The sequence below is a fragment of the Callithrix jacchus genome, chromosome 16 (genome assembly GCF_049354715.1).
Source record: "Callithrix jacchus isolate 240 chromosome 16, calJac240_pri, whole genome shotgun sequence".
NCBI classification, from domain to species: domain Eukaryota; kingdom Metazoa; phylum Chordata; class Mammalia; order Primates; family Cebidae; genus Callithrix; species Callithrix jacchus.
The window spans coordinates 1,062,501-1,081,739 of record NC_133517.1 but is presented as its reverse complement, the minus strand read 5'-3'; the positions used below and the strand labels follow the sequence as shown (position 1 = coordinate 1,081,739).

Below are 19,239 nucleotides of genomic sequence, written 5' to 3'. Positions count from 1 at the left end.
TGAGTAGAAATGAGGTGTCTCCTCCTCCAAAAAAATATTTAAAGCAAATTTGAATGGTGTCCTAATTTATTCTGTAATGTCTTTACTATTCAAGTGTAATGTACTTCTTCCTGAAAGATGTCAGGTGGCTTATTGTGCAACAAATTACTCAATTGGTTAGAAAACAGCAAGATATTAATTATGAAATATTTGAACTGATTTGAAGACAGTCCCTCTAAATCATCATGGAAGCAATAAAATCATTTACAAAAAGAAAAAAAAAACCACAGTTAGTTCAGAGATCCTAAAGCCTAGCTCTTGAGTAAGAAGATGAAGCTAGAAAGATACAGAGAGCAGGTCGAGGTTGGCTTTGCACACGACATAGTAGGGAAGGCACCAGCTACAAACAACCATCGAAGACTTTTGATCAAGGGACTTCAGATTTTATCTAAATATATCACACCAGCTACTATGTTAGAGAAGACTTTTCAAGGCACAAGATAAGAGGCAGAAAAACTAGTTGATAAACTGTTGCAATGATCTAATGGGTAACTCATGAACGTTTCTATCAAGATAGTTGTGCCAAGTATGGTGAGAATGAAATAAATCCAAGAAAATTTTAGAAAGCAAAATATTTGTCACTTGATGATTAATTCATGTATAGTAGAAATCTGAATCAAGGATGACTCTATTATTTCTAGTTTCTAAGTGGGTAGCAGGTGAAACCACTGAGTACAGGGAATGCAGATGATAGGAAAGTTTAGTGGCAGGTGAAGGAAGAATTAGTGAATTGAGTGGGAAATGTACAGTTCATGTTGCCTATTGCATATGAGATATCTAAGAAGAAATACCAGCCTCTATCCAGAAGTGATTTCTTACCACAATAACATTTTTACCTGAATATTCTTCTGGTATTTATCAAAAACTTTCTTAAATACACAGTGTATATTTGGGTCTAGTTTTTCTTGCTGGATTGCAAACTTGATTATAGGAGGCATATTGTGTAATTTATTTTTTAAGCCCCAGAGTGCCTGTGTAGCACAAAGTCTTGCATGTAATTAGTGCTTAATTTATGTAATGAGTTAAAAAGGTGGCTAGAAGGATGGATGGTTGGATGGTTGGATGGTGGCTCATGAATGAATGCATGGATGGATGGTTGGATGGATGGATGGATGCATGCATGGATGGATGCATGGATGCATGGATGCATGGAAGGATGGATGCATGGATGGATGCATGGATGGATAGATGCATGAATGGATACATGGATGGATGGATGGTTGGATGCATGGATGGATGGATGGATGGATGGATGGATGCACGATTGATGGACTGATGGATCATGGATGATCATGGATGATCATGGATGGATGGATGGATGGATGGATGGATGGATCATGGATGGCTAGATGGGAGTACAGACAGACAATGAAGTAATGGCTTCAAGCAGACTCTAGAGATATTAGTTGACATAAAAATATGAAAAATGGAACCCAAGTAATAGAATTCTAAACTGATATTTGCTACCAGAAAATATGAGTTGTGTTTTATGTTTGTTTAAATGTATAGGCTGGGTGTCTTTCAGAGAATTTAATTTATCAAATAATCAGAACAAAGAGAAGTAGTCTTAAATAATAAAGTAAGATAGATTTATGTAGCTGCTAGGAAGCATTTAAATAATAAAGTAAGATAGATTTATGCAGCTGCTAGGAAGCATTTATACTTAGGAAACACATTACGGGTGAGGCAACATGATTAGCAGTGTTAATAGTACTGAAGGTGATTTCTATGGTAACTCAGTATATCAATTCTGTGCACATTATTATTTCAAAGATAATTTTTCAAACTACAATCTCATAGCCTGTAAAATTAAAATATCCATTCAACAGCTCAATTACCTCTCCCATTTAAAGGGTAGCTAAGTTTCCATTAAAGATTCATGTTCAGTTCATTCTTGTTGATGATTTCCCTCTCGTACTTTTTCACCCTCCTGCAGCTTCGGATCACATTTGTGACAAGCTCCCTTTTTAGCAGGACTATACATTTCATAATTATTATTGTTACAGAAACTATGTTTGACCTAATTGCTCTGTAGGAAATGAACTGCTCACCTTCTAGAATCAGTGGCCATTTAATACATCAGCAAAGTAATTAGCTAAATAGCAGCCCCACACCCTGAAGCTACCCATCCAGCTCTGAAAGGTGGATAATGTATTCCCTCTCTACTAGTGAAGTGAGTCCTTCTATTACCTACAGAGAGAAATCCTTAGATTTCCCAGCAATTAAATTCAACTGCTGCCCTTTAGAGTCAAAGTAGGTATTTCAGGTGAAAGCAGGTCCCACCCTCCTTCCCAACACAGCCACCTTTAGAACAACTTGGGCTTGAATTTTTCACACTTTTTGACCTTGGACAAGTTTCCTAACATCTCTGAGACCATACTCGTATCCATAAAATAACCTTATAAGGTTATTGTGTGTGCTCATGAGACAATATATGCAAAGACCAGCATATAGAAATGATCCATCAGTATCACCTGGAATAATGGATTGTAAGATTAAATCTACATAGACAGACTTTCCATCATGGAAGCAGTGCCATTCCACTGCCAAATTTAGCTGATGTCATTTCCTGGTTTCTGATTTCAATCCGCAGCACAAATGGTCTTCTAGCCTGGTTTGGTTCTGGAAGGATCAACCAAAGCTCCCCATCAGATACAGACAGTCTACTTCCACCCCCATGCAATCCTCCCCTGCCCACCAAGAACACATCCACATTAAAAAAAACAAAAAGAGCAGAATCGGGTCACAGATACAAGGCGGCCAGGGCGGCAGAGTGAGAACCTCGAAGACCTGAGCTGACCCTGGGGCCTGTCCCGTCCCACACTCTCTCAAGGAGTTAGAGAAGTCCTGTTGTATCAGATTAAGATGGACGATGCCTTTGATTGTGAGTGATGAGCTGCAGCCACCTCATCAGTAACAAAAGACATCTTCTGTTATTCAACAGCCAGGAGGGCTTCATGTTGAAATATATAGCAACAAAGGAAGCAAAGAAGCAAACCGGAAGTACATAGCAACAAAGGAAGCAAAGAAGCAAACAGGAAGTAAATAGCAACAAAGGAAGCAAAGAAGCAAACCGGAAGTACATAGCAACAAAGGAAGCAAAGAAGCAAACCGGAAGTGCATAGCAACAAAGGAAGCAAAGAAGCAAACAGGAAGTAAATAGCAACAAAGGAAGCAAAGAAGCAAACAGGAAGTACATAGCAACAATGGAAGCAAAGAAGCAAACAGGAAGTACATAGCAACAAAGGAAGCAAAGAAGCAAACCGGAAGTACATAGCAACAAAGGAAGCAAAGAAGCAAACCGGAAGTACATAGCAACAAAGGAAGCAAAGAAGCAAACCGGAAGTGCATAGCAACAAAGGAAGCAAAGAAGCAAACCGGAAGTGCATAGCAACAAAGGAAGCAAAGAAGCAAACCGGAAGTGCATAGCAACAAAGGAAGCAAAGAAGCAAACCGGAAGTAGCCCTGTCAGCGCCTTAGAACAATCCTGCTCAGGACCAGTGCAACACCTAATGCACCTGTACTGAGGGGACTGTTCATACAGGCCTGTGGTGTGCATACTTTTTCACGTTTGTTAAATGTTAAATCATTTAGCGCAGTAATCTGAGTGCATAACATGTCATTTCATTCCGTTTGAGTTTCTTTTTTTTTTGAGACGGAGCTTCACTCTTGTTACCCACGCTGGAGTGCAATGACACAATCTCGGCTCACCGCAACCTCCGCCTCCTGGGTTCAGGCAATTCTCCTGCCTCAGCCTCCTGAGTAGCTGGGATTACAGGCACGCGCCACCATGCCCAGCTAATTTTTGTATTTTTAGTAGAGACAGGGTTTCACCATGTTGACCAGGATGGTCTCAATCTCTTGACCTCCCAAAGTGCTGGGATTACAGGTGTGAGCCACCACGCCCGGCACCGTTGAGTTTCTTGAGTGTTTTCTTTAAATGTCTGCAGAGTTACTGCCCCTTTCTTGAACTATGAGTACTGCAATCTTATTAATTCTCAATATGCGTAGAGCTTTTTGAGCTTTAAATCTATGGGGAATCCAACAGGACTGTTTGGCATATGCAGTGAACATCAAGAAACCATCTTGCTGTGGGAGCATAATTATTTTTCTTCTCCCTTTTTGAAAGATTTTTCCTTTTGATGCCAATTTTCTTGCTTGTTTACACAAATTCAACAATTCAAAAAGGAAAAGGCAACAGTAAGGGTTTTCAAAATGGCAGAGAAATTTGAAGGTCTCATGAACATTCATGGTTTTGATTGCGGTTCCAGGTATATGGACTTAAAGCCGTTGGATTGGGGAGGCAGCTTGGTTTTTCTGCTGCAGACGATGACTGTGAAAAAGAGTAGCCATCAAGAAAATTTTCTTTATTGCTCCCCAGAGTGTCAAACATGACGCACGTGAAATCAAAATTACTACAAGACTTGATTGTGATAACGCCGTGATAGTGTTTGAAATTCTTGGTCCCAGTGGAAGCCAATTAAGAGATGATGTGGGCTCTCTTACAAAATTGAACAGTGTTTACATTGCTCAGGAGACTTGGCTAATGTGCTGGAGCAGGGCTCTTTACTGGAAGAGCATGCCAGGCTTTTCATGTATCAGCTGCTAGCGGGACTAAAGTATATTCACTCTGCAAATGTACTGCACAAAGATCTCAAACCAGCTAATGTTTTCATTAACACTGAAAACTTTGTGTTCAAGATAGGTGACTTTTGTCTTGCACGGATAATGGGTCCTCATTATTCCACTTTGTGAAGGGTCATCTTCCTGAAGGATTGGGTACTAAATGGTACAGATCTCCATGTCTTTTACTTTCTCCTAATAATTATACTTAAGCCCATATTTGGGCTGCAGGCTGCATCTTTGCAAAATGCTGATTGGTAAGACCCGTTCTGCAGATGCACATGAACTTGAACAGATGCAGCTGATTTTAGAATCTGTTCCTGTTGTACATGAGGAAGATCATCAGGAGCTTCTTGGCATAATTTCAGTTTACATTAGAAATGACATGACTGGGCCACACAAACCTTTAACTCAGCTGTTTGCAAGAATTAATCGAGAAGCACTGAGTTTCCTGAAACAAAATTTGACATTTATCCCCATAGATCAGTTAACACAGATGTGCTCTCTCATCCTTACAGGAGCATATATCCTTTTCCAATGGATGAACCATTGGAAATGGTTCATAGTAATGATTAACTTCACTCTCTTTCCGTCCTAAGTTATCTAAATATGATGATGATGTCATTTTGTAGTTGCAGACACGGCTACACTCCAGATCACAATATTTGTTTTCATGATGATCTGGCTGTCAAGGCTCAGTAGAGTAATTGGTATCAAAAGCAGGATCCTCCAGACACTTTCCCTGATCTTCATTCAAATATTTTCAGGGATCAAATCGTACTTCTTCATCAGTGACATCAGAGATCTCAGATCAAACTGGACTTCATCAATATCAAATTTGCTATGTTTAGGCCAATCATGCTCTGAAAACTAACAATCATTGTACCTTTCTCAGTTATAAATGTGACTGTGAGTTTCATCCATAAGCAAAACGTTATCAACTTCGTCTTCCATATGAAAAGGATCACTTGAAATTGGTTCATCCATTGGAAAAGGATATATGCTCATATAAGGATGAGAGAGCACGTCTGTGTTAACTGATCTATGGGGATAAATGTCAAATTTTGTTTCAGGAAACTCAGTGCTTCTCGATTAATTCTTGCAAACAGCTGAGTTAAAGGTTTGTGTGGCCCAGTCATGTCATTTCTAATGTAAACTGAAATTATGCCAAGAAGCTCCTGATGATCCTCCTCATGTACAACAGGAGCTTATTATAGATCTTTCCAATTGGAAAGAACAAAGCAAAGAAAATTTTGATAAGAAAAGCAAGTCAAAATGTGAAAGGAATGGATTGGTTAAGCCCCCTATAGCGCTAGAGGAAGCATCACGCAACTGGCTGGAAAAGGGAGAAAAGAATCAGGGATTCGACTTTGATTCCTTCGAGGCAGGAACCACCCAAGTTAGCTCCCAACACGAGCCTATTGATGTTGTTGATAAATTAAATACTTGAATAGCTCAGTTTCCCAGCTAGAATTGAAAAGTTTGATACAAAGTCAGTAAGCCAAGAAAAACAAGGAAAAGGAATGGTAAATCTGGCTCAGTTAGAAGCCTCGTACCCATCTTCCTAGGATAGCCAGTTAGTGAGTGGAGGGGAGGACTGTTTTCTCATCAGTTTTCTGAGGTAAGGGAGGACGAACAAGTTGAGAAGGAAAACACTTACACTAGTTACTTGGATAAGTTCTTTAACAGGAAAGAAAATCCTGAAATGCAAGAAACAGAGCCAGCAAAGAATGGGAAGCTCGGAGAGAGAGAAAGTGAGGAAGGATTTCTGAATCTCAGTGGGGAGTTCCTCTAACAAGCAGCTTGAGCCCATAGGAACTCCGCAGGTTCACAGTTCGCTTAAGTCAATACAGGTCACACTAACACCTTCTGCCATGAAATCCTCCCCTCAAATTCCTCATAAAACATACAGCAGCATTCTGAAACATCCAAACACTCAGCAGACACTTATCTTCGTATTCTTCATGAAATGTGTTTTGTCTTTTCCTATTACTAGTATTTAAGTCATTTTTCACTTGAATCAGATGGTGTCATTAAGTGAGAATCTTATTAGTGGGTTTATTTTATTATTCGTTTTTAAAATGCAGACTTTTTTCTACATGTGAAATAGCTTTCATTTTAACTGGCACGTCATTTGCACACAAAATTAAAGAATTAAGCAAAATAATGCAATGCAGGAGGAGGCAAAAGAAATGCACTAAGACACGTAAAGAACGTTCTCTCACAGAACGATGATTTGTTTTACAGGAAACAAGCCTTGCCTTGAAATTTACACAGTGAGATTGTACATACTTGCATGAAATATCTATTTTTTCCCAAAAACATTTTTCATTCATGAGTATTTTCAAGCTTTTCATACTGTACACATTTCTTAAAAGATATGATACCAGCCCCAACTGAAAATGAATGCCGAATTTGGTACATGTGTTAGCTACCTCAAGGTAACTAAGAGCATGTGGCAAAACATACTTACCATCCCTCCACAGTGCTTCAAAACATACTTACCATCCGTCCACAGTGCTTCAAAACATACTTACCATCCGTCCGCAGTGCTTCAAAACATACTTACCATCCGTCCGCAGTGCTTCAGAATATCCGCTTCCACTTAGCCAGCATTAATTGTGGTGAACTGTTCCTACTGAGACTCATTTGTTATTTATAAATGTTTTGGTATGCATTCTTTATAGTGAGGTGTTAATACATCACATCTTATTTATTTTAGCATTTCAGTATACTTTCTGCATTTCATTATAAAAATTACCTTAGTTTTAAAAATGTATTTGCAGGTACACTTTTTCCATTTGGCACTGTGCTTCATTGCCTGCCTAGCTGTATAAGATCTACCTAAGGCTGTCCAGGTACTTAATTTGCTCAAGGGTTCATTGTAAGTAAAGTGCTCACCGTGTATAGCAATTTATATTTTGTAGGTGCTTGGTCTATCTACATAGAAAAATTAGGAATTACTTTATTATAAAATGCTCCTAGAAGTCCTTAATTGCATTTATTTTAAAAATTAACGTTAGACTTGTGTGCGTGGAAGTAATTAAAAGTTGTACATAAGACATTTTGTTTTTACTGTATGTTTTTACTGAATGATCTACTCCCCATCCCAAGGCAACCATGAATAAAATTAGGTTAAACATAGCATGTGGCATTGCAGTCTCTGAGAATTTGTTTCATCTATTTCATTGTATTGCATACTGTCTGTATCTTCAGTTATTGTATTAAAAAAAAAAAAAGGACAAATGAAACAAAGCCAGCAAAAAAATAAATAAATAAGTAAGCGACCAGAGTCAGTGAAAGAGAGAAACGCTGAGGACGGTAGGAAGTGAAATGGGTCGCCTTGCAGACCTGACTGCTGTCCAGGAAGACTGCGCTTCTCCCTTAGCCCGATACAGAGGTGTTTCCTCTTCCCACCTCTCTGCCTGAACCTGTTCTATTTCATCATTCTTTAATAGCCTGTCCTGCTATGCTGAACTTATCACAGTTCATAATAAACAACGTTGTCTGTATCTTTATTCATTCTGAAAGCTCCTATCAAGCAGCTACATTGGGCCAGGCTATGAGTAGATATGAGTCCTGTCCTCTGGCACCTGTCAGCGAGCGGAGAGCCTGGGCGAGGACAGTACAAAACTGAGCATGCTGCGGGATGAGGAACGTAAGAGCTTTGCACCCACTCACGGCTAGTGCCACCTACAGCCACTCCCGCAAACTGAAGGCAGGTCAGTGAAGCGGTCACTTGCCAGCTATGTAATCTGTCCTGGCTGCTCTCAGCCAGCTCTTCCTCACTAATCTCTGCTGTCTTTGAAACCCTTTTCTTTTCAACCAGAGCCTGTTGCCCTTGGCTTACCAAAGGCTCCTCCTCTCTGTCATCCCCAGCTCTGCCCATAGCACCTGCTTGTGTCTGCCTGGACTGAATTCCTGTGTCCTGCCAAAATTCTAATGTCGGACACCTAACACCCGATGAGACAGCATTAAGCAGCGGGGCCTTTGGGAGGTGATTAGATCCTGAGGGTGGCGCCCTCCGGGATGAGATTAGTGCCCTTATAAAAGGGACCCCAGAGCCACCGTCTTTTTTTCTGCCATGTGAGGACAACGCAGATAAGTAGCCATCTGTGATCAGAAAGCAGGCTCTCAACAGACCCCAAATCTCCCACTGCCTCTAACTTGGACTTCCCAGGTTCCAGATCTGTGAAAAATAAATGTTGGCTGTTTAAGCCACCCAGGCTATGGTATTCCGGCAGCCTGCACAGGCTAAGACAGCGCCTGTGATTGAGTCAGGCGGTGTTCATGGCTCTGCTCTTGACCATCCTGAAGCTCCCTTCTGCTCACTCCTTCTTCCAGGACCAGGGGCCAACTCCACAGGCACTCAGGCCGCTCCACAGGCACTTAGAGGGTGCTGAGGTGTTTTAAGAGGGCTGCAAGGTCAAAACCATTTCCTTTTCTAAAACTGTTAGTTGGCCGGGTGCGGTGGCTCACGCCTGTAATCCCAGCACTTTGGGAGGCCGAGGCAGGTGGATCCCGAGGTCAAGAGATTGAGACCATCCTGGTCAACATGGTGAAACCCCATCTCTATTAAAAATACAAAAAAATTAGCTGGGCATGGTGGTGTGTGCCTGTAATCCCAGCTACTCAGGAGGCTGAGGCAGGAGAATTGCCCAAACCCAGGAGGCGGAGGTTGCGGTGAGCCGATCGCGCCATTGCACTCCAGCCTGGGTAACAAGAGTGAAACTCCGTCACAAATAAATAATAAATAAATAAATAAATAAATAAATAAATAAATAAATAAATAATAAACTGTTAGTTTAGCTTCAGGGGTACATGTGCAGGTTTGTTATATGGGTAAACTCAGGTCACTGGGGTTTGTTGTACACATTATTTCATCACCCAAGCGCTAATTTTAGTACCCAAAAATTACTCTTCCTCATCCTGTCCCTTCTCCCACCCTCCCCACCCTCAAGGAGGCCCCAGCTCTGTTGCTCCCCTCTTTGAGCCTATGCCTTCTCATCATTTAGCTCCCATTTATAAGTGAGAACGTGGGTATTTGGTTTTCTGTTCTGGGTTAGTTTGCTAGGGAAAATGGCCTCCAGCTCCATCCATGCTCCTGCAAAGGACGTGATCTCTTTCTTCTTCCAACATTTGCACTGATGGTGGGTTAAATTGCTGGCATTAGCAGGAATCAATGACACCAAACTGTGCTAGAAGTTAGTGAACTCAAAACTGAAGTTTAAAAAAAAAAAAAAAAGCCAGTTTTAGATAAGTACTTCACTTTACTGGTGAACCTGTAGCAATCATTAACTTTACGTCTCAACCTTTGAGTACACATTTTTGTAATATTCTGTGTGATGAAACAGGAAGTATGTATGAGGCACGTCAGCTGCACGGGGAAGTATGATGCTTGTACCAAAGAAAAATACATGTGATCATTTGAGTTGCAAGCTGTCCTAGCCACTTCTTTCACACAACACCATTTTTACTTAAAGAAATATTACAACCCATCTTCGGCTATTCTGAGTCGGGTGTTTAAGATAGATTTTTTTCCACGATGAAGAAAGTGAGCTTCTCACTTCAGGGAAAACAACTGACAGTATTTCTTGTGGATATAAAAGTCCAACCATTCAAGCCAAAACTTAAATTTTAGAACATTCCAAAATAAAGATTTTTATGGAGAAGTCAATAGTCATTCTAACAAATATTATTTTTTTGTATCATCTAATGAAATGCATTGACATTTGGAAGATCAGCGTAACTTGGTGAACCGATGTTTTCCAAATAACCAATGCATGAAGGTTCAAAAGCATACTTGGGTTGTAAAGCTACATCCAAAGTGAGAGAGCCCAGTGGATTTGAATGTTACAGAGTATAAGACAATACTGGCAGGGCCTCAGACTTCACCCTGCAGTTAGCCTGTAAGAAACTGTCATTGGTCGAATCTGGTTTAGTATCAAAGACAAATATCCACAATTTTCTGAAAAGGGTATTGATATTAATATATCCATTTTCTAACTACATATATGTGTGAGACCAGGTTTTCTTTATACACTTCAATCGAAACACATTGTAGCAGATGAAATGCAGAAATAGATGTGAGAATCCAGCTGCTTTCCTATTTTGCCGGGCATTAATTACCAAAAGTGTAACACAACCACGAGAGTAGCATGTGCCACCTTTCCCTTTTTTTTGTTTGAGGAATTACAGGGTTTTTGTTTTTGTTTCTTGAGACAGAATTTCACTCTGTCACCCAGGATGCAGTGCAATGGCGCGATCTCAGCTCACTGCAACCATCACCTCCCAAACTCAAGCAATTCTCCTGCCTCAGCCTCCCGAGTAACTAGAACTACAGGCACCTGCCACCATGCCTGGCTAATTTTTGTATTTTTAGTAGTGACAGGGTTTCTCCATGTTGCCCAGACTGGTCTCAAACTCCTGACCTCAAGTGATCTACCCGCCTCGGCTTCCCAAAGTGCTGAGATAATGGTTGTGAGCCACCGCACCTGGCCTATAGGTATTTTTTAATGCATGATTTATATGTCATATAATTGTCATTCTCATTTCTAAAGGGATATAAGAAATACATATTTTTAATCTTCTCAGTTTAATTCCTAACATGGAAAATATAGACATCCCCCAAATAAATGCAAGCTCTCTGTGCCCTCAGCAACTTTTAAAAATGAAGAGGATCTGAAACCAGGAAGCTTGACAACTGCCACGCTATGTGTCCCTGGCTTACCCCACCTGTGAGACATTGGTGGGAAACAAGCTTCAAGGAGAGCCCAAGGAACACTGCAGTCTGTCAGTAGTCAGGGAAGGCGTCATAAAGAAGGCCCCTTGTGAGCTGCTACCCAAAGGATGTGGAAATTGTCTAAGCAGTTTGTGTTCTCCTTCGGTAGCTCCCTAGAAGAGAGTAATAATGCCTGCTGACTAGTATGATGGAAGCACTGTGGACCAAGAGTCGAAAATAGGATGTTACTATTTCATAATGTAGAGCCATTGACTTGCCATCTATGGATTTCCTGACCTGTAACATGCAGACATGTCTCAGCCTCCCTTGCACGTGGGTGTGGTCACATGACTGCTACTTAGCTAAGAAAAGCAGGCAGCAATTTATGTGCAACTTTTGTATCACATTAAAAAGCTGCTTACATCCACTTTCTCTTTCCCACTTTCCACTGGCTGGAAAATGGTGACTGCTGGAGAAGCCTGCTAGGACCCTGAGATATCCACTTTCTGAGGGTGGCAGAGCCACCTAAGGAGCCTGGTAACAAGGTGGCCTCATGGAACAATGACACTTAATTTACCCTGGGCTATCTGGCTGGCTCTGGGCTGGAATGTGAGGGAGAAATAAATGTCTAGATTATTGAAACAACTTTTTAATGCATCTCTTTGTTGCCATTTCTGTTTCTACCAAGACTGACGCTGAGCCGAAGACAATTTCTTGATCCTCAGCTAAGTAGCAAACATGTTGGTCTTTCTGCATCCACAAATTCAACTCTCAGAATTTCACGAGCGAATTCATCACCAAGAGACAAAATCAATGCGCGTTATAACCCTAAGAGCACCGAGACGGGTATGATTTTCAGTTTCTTCTCTGCAGGCTCTCAATTCCACCTTGACCGAGCACGCCGGTGCCCCGCTCAGGATTGTTTCCTTTGTTAGTAAAATATTTCCCTCAGTTATAACCACTTCTTTTTTCTTGGTATCATTTCTTCTTCTGAATTACTAGAATCTGAATTAATTGATTGAATGGATGTCAAGTTGAAAGCCCAGATGGTTCAAAAGCAGGATGACCATTTTTCTTACGATTGCATAGTTCATAACACAGAGGCTTTGGATCACGGGTCATGTAAGGTCACTCCTGAGACCAATACAAACAGAAATGGCTAGAGAAATAAGATAGATGCGGAACACCGTAAGTGTTTAAAGTTCAACACAGTAGAAAAGGGCTTGTAGGCTTTAAACTGGTTTGTCACGAAAGACGATCCTTTTAGAGTCTCTGAACTAGAACAAGATTAACAAGTAATGTAAAAAGTAGAGTATGCCCACACAGTCCAAAATTAGAGAACTACCTGGTGCATTTGCTCCACAGAGAGCTCTGCGTGAGAATAAAATCTGAGGTTTTTCATATATATATATATATTTTTTTTTTTTTTTTTGAGGCAGAATATTACTCTGTCACCCAGGCTGGAGTGTAGTGGTGCCATCTCGGCTCACTGCAACCCCCACCTCCCAGGTTCAAACGATTCTCCTGCCTCCACCTCCTGAGTAGCTGGGATTACAGATGCCCACCACCATGCCCACCTAATTTTTTGTATTTTTAGTAGAGATGGGGGTTCGACATGTTGGCCAGGCTGACCTCAAGTGACCCACCCACTTTGGCCTCCCAAAGTGCTGGGATTACAGGGATGAGCCACCAAAAATCTAAGGCTGTTCTTGATCGATTTGGGAATATAATCATTTTCTGTTTTGACACTGGAATCAACCATGATATCTTGGTCTCAAATCTCAACTGTCTTATTCAGGATCGCCTCTTTATTCTGAAGTCCAACTAAACAGGTGGAAAGATGGAGAATTGCTGCACATCACGATGAGATGGTGTTACACCTTTGCATTTGTCCCTGGAAGAGACAGGAGGGCACACAGCGACATGGCCAATCTCGGTTGTCTGTGCTTCTCAATTTCCCCATGGCAGGACACACTAGCCTGGTGACCTTCTCCACAGCAGCAGTTCCTTCCATTGGGGAAGCCAGGGAACCTTGGAGGGCCTGCAAGAACATTCCCTCACACACCCCAAATCCTCATGTACACCGTTTCCCATACAATTTCAGGTGGCTTCTGACATTTCTCGCATCTTGAGCTTAGATGACTGCCAGGCCCCAGTCTCAGTGGATGGAAACTCTCAGCCATCAAGCATAAAATTACCCTGCTCAGGAAGTCCCTGGGGAGCCCAAAGGAGACAAAGTCGAGGCACAGGGAGAGGCCTCTGAGTGTTGCTATGACTGGAGTAAGAAGCACAGGCAGAAACCACACAGCATCACAGATCCCTTCAGACCAACTCTCCCACTCAACAAACTAGGAGGCCACCAGCAGGTCCAGGGAACGCCTGAACCACATGGCAGACCCGGGCCTCTGAGTGGCCTGCCCAGAGCACTCTGCACCCTTCCATACATGTGGACATGCAAGGGTGATGCTGGAGGCCAGAGGACAGCAAACAGCATTTCTTCCTTCTCCAGTGCCATTTGTAACCATTGAGAAAGGAGGCAACTGGACACCCACTACATGGAGACCATAATGGCCCCTTCATGACTGACGAGTTGGTGTGAGGGTGTGGTTCTACGTGTGAGTCCCAGGGTCCTGGGAGGAAATCAGGGGTTCACACAGCCTGGGTGCCCAGCTAGGGCTATGGGAAGAAAGAGGGGAACAACCTTCAGTGCTTTCAGGTTGTTCAGAGATTAGCTGCACCCTCTCGGAGAGGGAGGTCAGTGGCCCACTGGGCAACTCACTCTTTCACTGCAGAGGAAGAAGGGGAAAGGAATGTCCCCGGAGCAGAGATCTCTGCACCTGGAAACGTAAAGGCAGGTGTAAAGTGCACGGGCATTTGAGTTATGTCTCTGACTCCCAGGGCTGACCGCAGCTTCTTATCATGCCAGTACATGACAGCAGTCACACCTGGCGAGGGAGGGTTGCACCATCTCATGAGGATCCATGTGATAGCGTGCCTAGCTTACATACATGGGAAACCTAGTACCACGTGCACATAAGCAGGCACAGCACACACTAATCATACCTGGGATCAACATTGGGTCAGCTGGTATAAAAACACTTAACTTTCATAATTCAATGATGCTGTTCTGGCAGGTTGCTGGTCTCTCCTCATGCTTCAGATCCAGTCTCTGACCGGACACTAAGCCCTCACTCAGACACGTGCTCTTGCATGAGATTCATTTGGCAGTGATGGTGCCTGCGGTCACCAGGAGAGGTGCTTCCTGGTGCGGACACCCAGAGGGTGCCTCAGGGACCACTGAGGCAGACTCACACCTAGATGTCAGGGCCACAGCCTTCCATGCCTCGCCCATAGAACTCTGCGTATGACCAACAAGTGCATGAAAAGTACTCAATATCACTGATCACCAGAGAGATGCAAATTAAAACCACAGTGAGATGCCACCTTACACTGGTCAGAATGGCTGGCTATTATCAAAAGGTCAAAGAAAAAATAGATGTTGGTGTGGACGTGGAGAAAATGGAATGCTTAAACACTGTCGTTGGGACTATAAGTTAGTACAATCTCTATGGAAAACGTTACGGAGATTTCTCAAAGAGCTGAAAACAGAACTACCATTTGACTCAGCAAACCCGCCACAGGGTATCTGCTCCCCTCAAAAAAGAAATCATTATATCAGAAACATAGATTATTGCAACACCATTCACAATTGCAAAGATACGAAACCAACCTAAATGTCCATAAGCCAATGACTGGATAAAGAAAATGTGGTACATATATACCACGGCATACTACACAGCCATGAAAAAGAACAAAATTACATCTTTTGCAGCAACACAAATGGAACTAGAGGCATTAAGTGAAATAATTCAGAAACAGAAAGCTGCATCCCACGTATTTTCACTTATAAGTAGGAGCTAAATAATGTATACATATGGACATTGATTGTGGAATTATAGCCATTGGTGCTCCATTAGGTAATTTCTCCTCCTTCACTTCACTCCCACCCACCCACTTTCCCGAGTCTCCACTGGCCATTATGCTCAGCCATTTTAGTGTAACTATTATCCAGATAGTGTATATGTCCATTGGAAATTACCTAACGCACACGTGCACCATTTGGATGAAACTTACACTCAAAGTCCAGGCAATACACCCATGTAACGAAACTGCAATTGTACCCCCAAATCTAAAAAAATAAAAATATACAAAAATATTTTCAAAGAACTCTGTGTGTGAGACTGAGAGAGGTGTGTATCCATAAGAAGCCCTAATTGAGATAGATTTAATAGTTATGCCTTAGATAATCTTCTGCTTATCAAGTAATTGTGCTACAAATAAAAGCACCTTGAGCAGGTCTCCGCTAGTTGGTTTCTCCGTTCTCATATCTACTCCACTGGAGTAAAAGTACTGAGGTGCAGTATTGGACTTTGTATTAATTACATTTTCTTATTTTCTGTGTTCTTGATTCTTTAGCATTTGGGGCCTTGCTAACCTGGAGACACTGTCCCTCCCAGAGTTTGCTCTCCTAGAGAAAACAAGTAGCTCACCCAGGTTCACGCCTTTCAAACAGAAAGAAAGCAATCCAGAGCCCATTCCCACCACCTCCTCTATGTGGCTCTTATACTCTGTCTCCTGTCCCCCTGCTCTGGTCACCCAAGGCTGGGGGCAAGACAACTAGGAACAATTCCCAAGTCCCAGAGCCCACTGTAATGATTTAAACCAGCCAATGCTAAACCTGCTCCCCCATTCCTTCCCAGAACAGCACAGTAAAGGCTCCCACCGGCAGCCCCCTCTCTCCCCCTGCTCGTTTTGCCTCAGTTCTTCCCCATGTGGGACTCTATGGAGGGAGGGCCACCACACCCAGCTAATTTTTGTACAAAAGACCGACTGCATGTCTTATCACACTTGATTAAAACAAATTCCAGGTATCATTAAAACAGGTTTGAATTCCCTTCTACCCCCACCCTACTTATACCCCAGCCATACATAGCTTTAACACAAGGGAAAGAATCCCTCCTTCTCCAAACCAGCCAGGCTGGGGAAACTTAGAAGCAGTAGATACTCCATGAAGAGATCAAACCCAGCATGGGGTCACAATGCCTCGCAATGCTGGGCAGGTTTCCAGGGAGAGAGCACCAGCCGAGAAGTAAGAGAGGCACCGTGCTCACTGGGAAGTGAGCTGTTTGGTCACAGTATTTTAAACATATAAGACAGAACATCAAGATAATGCATGCCAAGGATACCATCCAGAAGCAAATCTTGTCGGCAGATAGTACTGTCAATAGTGAAGAAGAATGGTGTGTGTGAGAGAGAGGGCAGGGGAAGAGAGAGAGAAGGACTCCCAGCCAAGGTTCGGTTAAGTTGGAGGCATCAGTAAATTATGTTTTAACATAAACTTAAAACATCTCTTGGCCACGTGCAGTGGCTCACACCTGTAATACCAGCACATCGGGAGGCTGAGGTGGGCAGATCACTTGAGATCGGGAGTTCGAGACCAACCTGGGCAAAATGGTGAAACCCTGTCTCTACTAAAAATACAAAAATTAGCCAGGCGTGGTGACACACACCTGAAAGCCCAGCTACTTGGGTGGCTGAGGTGGGAGGATCACTTGAGCTCAGGATATTGAGGCTTCAATGAGCAGATTTCATGTCACTGCACTCCAGCCTGAGTGACAGAATAAGACTCTGTCTCAGAAAATAAATTTTAAAAAATAACCATCATCCTCAGCAAACTGACACAAGAACAGAAAGCCAAACACCTCATGTTCTCACTCATAGGTGGGTGTCGAACAATGAGAACACGTGGACTCAGGGAGAGGAGCATCACACACTGGGGGCAGTTGTGGGGGATAGGGGAGAGACAGCGGGGGGTGGGGAGGGAGGGGAGGGTGGGGAGGGATAACATGGGGAGAGATGCCAGATACAGTATGCACCTAAAGTAAAATAAATAAATTTTAAAAATTAAAAAATTAAAGATATCGAATTGAAAAAGTAATAATAATCTGTTATCTTACCATCTGGAATTACAAATTAAAGGTATGGTTCCTTCCCATGAGCTTCTAAGGCAACTAACCAATGAACATAAATATTTACACAATAATCTAGAGATTTCAGCACATAAGAAACATTTTATATATTATTCTTAAACATAAATTTGTTTATAAAATGTATTCACTTTTATGTCAATTTTCCAGCAAATTATTTTTATACAAAGATAACCAAATGGAAGACTGCAAAGAATGGTTAGCATTTCCTGCCTAATTTACATATGAAAAAGTCTAATAAAGTGCATATTACACATGCTCTGACTTCACCAGGAGACAGATTAGTACACTTTATAAAACACTGGTTAGTTTTTATTATAAACATAACAAGTACTCATTAAAGACAATTTGAGGCATATCTTAAAATTATAATAAATAAGGCTCTATTCATATTTTCATGTTCAGTTACAACCAATATTAAAATGTAGATGAATTTCTATAGTTTTATGCATAAATGTTTGCATCTCCTTCAATTTTCCTAAACAAAATATGTTTAATGGCTTGTCTCAGAGGACACTGATGGCAGAGACGGGCAGCTTCTTCTGTATCTCCAGCTGCTACATAGAAGAGATGTTACTGAAAAGTGATGACATGCCGTAGGGACCGCAGCATTCACGTGCCAAGGGATGAGGTTCAGGCTTACAGGACGTGGTGAAAGCAAAGATGCCACCTCCAGGTCTGGTCCAAATACACCTGCCACAGGATCCTCTCAGGGTGTCCCTTCTCTCCCTTTTCCCTGTTGGACATCAGCACCAGGCCAGCCACAAATGCCACGCATGGAAGCATCAGAGCCTCACTCGGTCTAAGCTCCCGGATCCCAGCTTCACGGAGCAAGCCCCTTGTCCTCATCCGCTTCAGGTGAGACCTGTGTGAAGGAGACAAGATTGGGGGTCTTGTTCTTCTGGTGACTGATGTTAACACGTAGAACTGTCCCACCTCCTTCAAAGATACCTTAAAGATTAGCACAAAATTAGCAAATGCCATTTAAGTTACTCTTTTCATGACGAGGTTCATTTGTGCAAGTAAAATGAACCACACTTCATTTTAGACATTGACCTGCTCTTATGCACAGGTGAAATAATCTCAACGATTGCATTGCTTTCAACCTGACCTATAACTTCAGGGATCACAGATATATAAACAGAAAGGAATGACAGAGCCAGGTCTGCCATGCTTGTATTGCTACAACAGCCTTGTTTAAGCCCTTAAAAAAAGGCGTTTATCAGACATCCTTCTTTTTGCAAGTGAAACTGCGATTTGAAACAAAAAGTGATGTGAATACAGTGGGCCCTCTTCAGATCACCTCACTGGCCTTCCCTAAAGCATCTGTCGCTTAGTTGTTCCCTTTCTCTATCTTAAATGGAGCCATTCTCTGAATTACTCATCAGGAGCAATAGCTGAAGACACATGGCGTCCCAACCAGGTGCCGTCAAGCTGGAATGCAGAAACCTTGCCCTCAGATTTACAAGAAAAAAACAAACAAGCCCATCCAAAAATGGGCAAAGGACATGAACGGACACTTTACAAAAGAAGACATACATGAAGCCAACAAACATATGAAAAATGCTCATAATCACTGGTCATCAGAGAGATGCAAATCAAAACCACATTGAGATACCATCTCACACCAGTTAGAATGGCAATCATTTAAAAATCTGGAGACAACAGATGCTGGAGAGGATGTGGAGAAATAGGAACACTTTTACACTGCTGGTGGGAGTGTAAATTAGTTCAACCATTGTGGAAGACAGTGTGGTGATTCCTCAAGGCCTTAGAAATAGAAATTCCATTTGACCCAGCAATCCCATT

The 19,239-nt window shown here is 42.1% G+C and overlaps 1 protein-coding gene and 2 pseudogenes across 1 annotated transcript in view; 2 read left to right on the top strand and 1 right to left on the bottom strand.

Moving 5' to 3' along the window:
- Positions 1–4,254: 4,254 nt before the first annotated feature.
- LOC100413388 (mitogen-activated protein kinase 6 pseudogene) lies at positions 4,255–5,238 on the top strand (annotated as a pseudogene).
- Positions 5,239–5,338: 100 nt separating this feature from the next.
- LOC144576487 (mitogen-activated protein kinase 6 pseudogene) lies at positions 5,339–6,665 on the top strand (annotated as a pseudogene).
- Positions 6,666–17,494: 10,829 nt separating this feature from the next.
- LOC103788454 (uncharacterized) overlaps positions 17,495–19,239 on the bottom strand; it is a 44,273-nt gene continuing 42,528 nt past the window's right edge. The window contains exon 3 of the mRNA XM_054246718.2: positions 17,495–18,295. Within this exon, the coding sequence (XP_054102693.1) occupies positions 18,070–18,295 (226 nt within the window). The 3' untranslated portion in view covers positions 17,495–18,069. The remainder of the gene's footprint in view (positions 18,296–19,239) is intronic.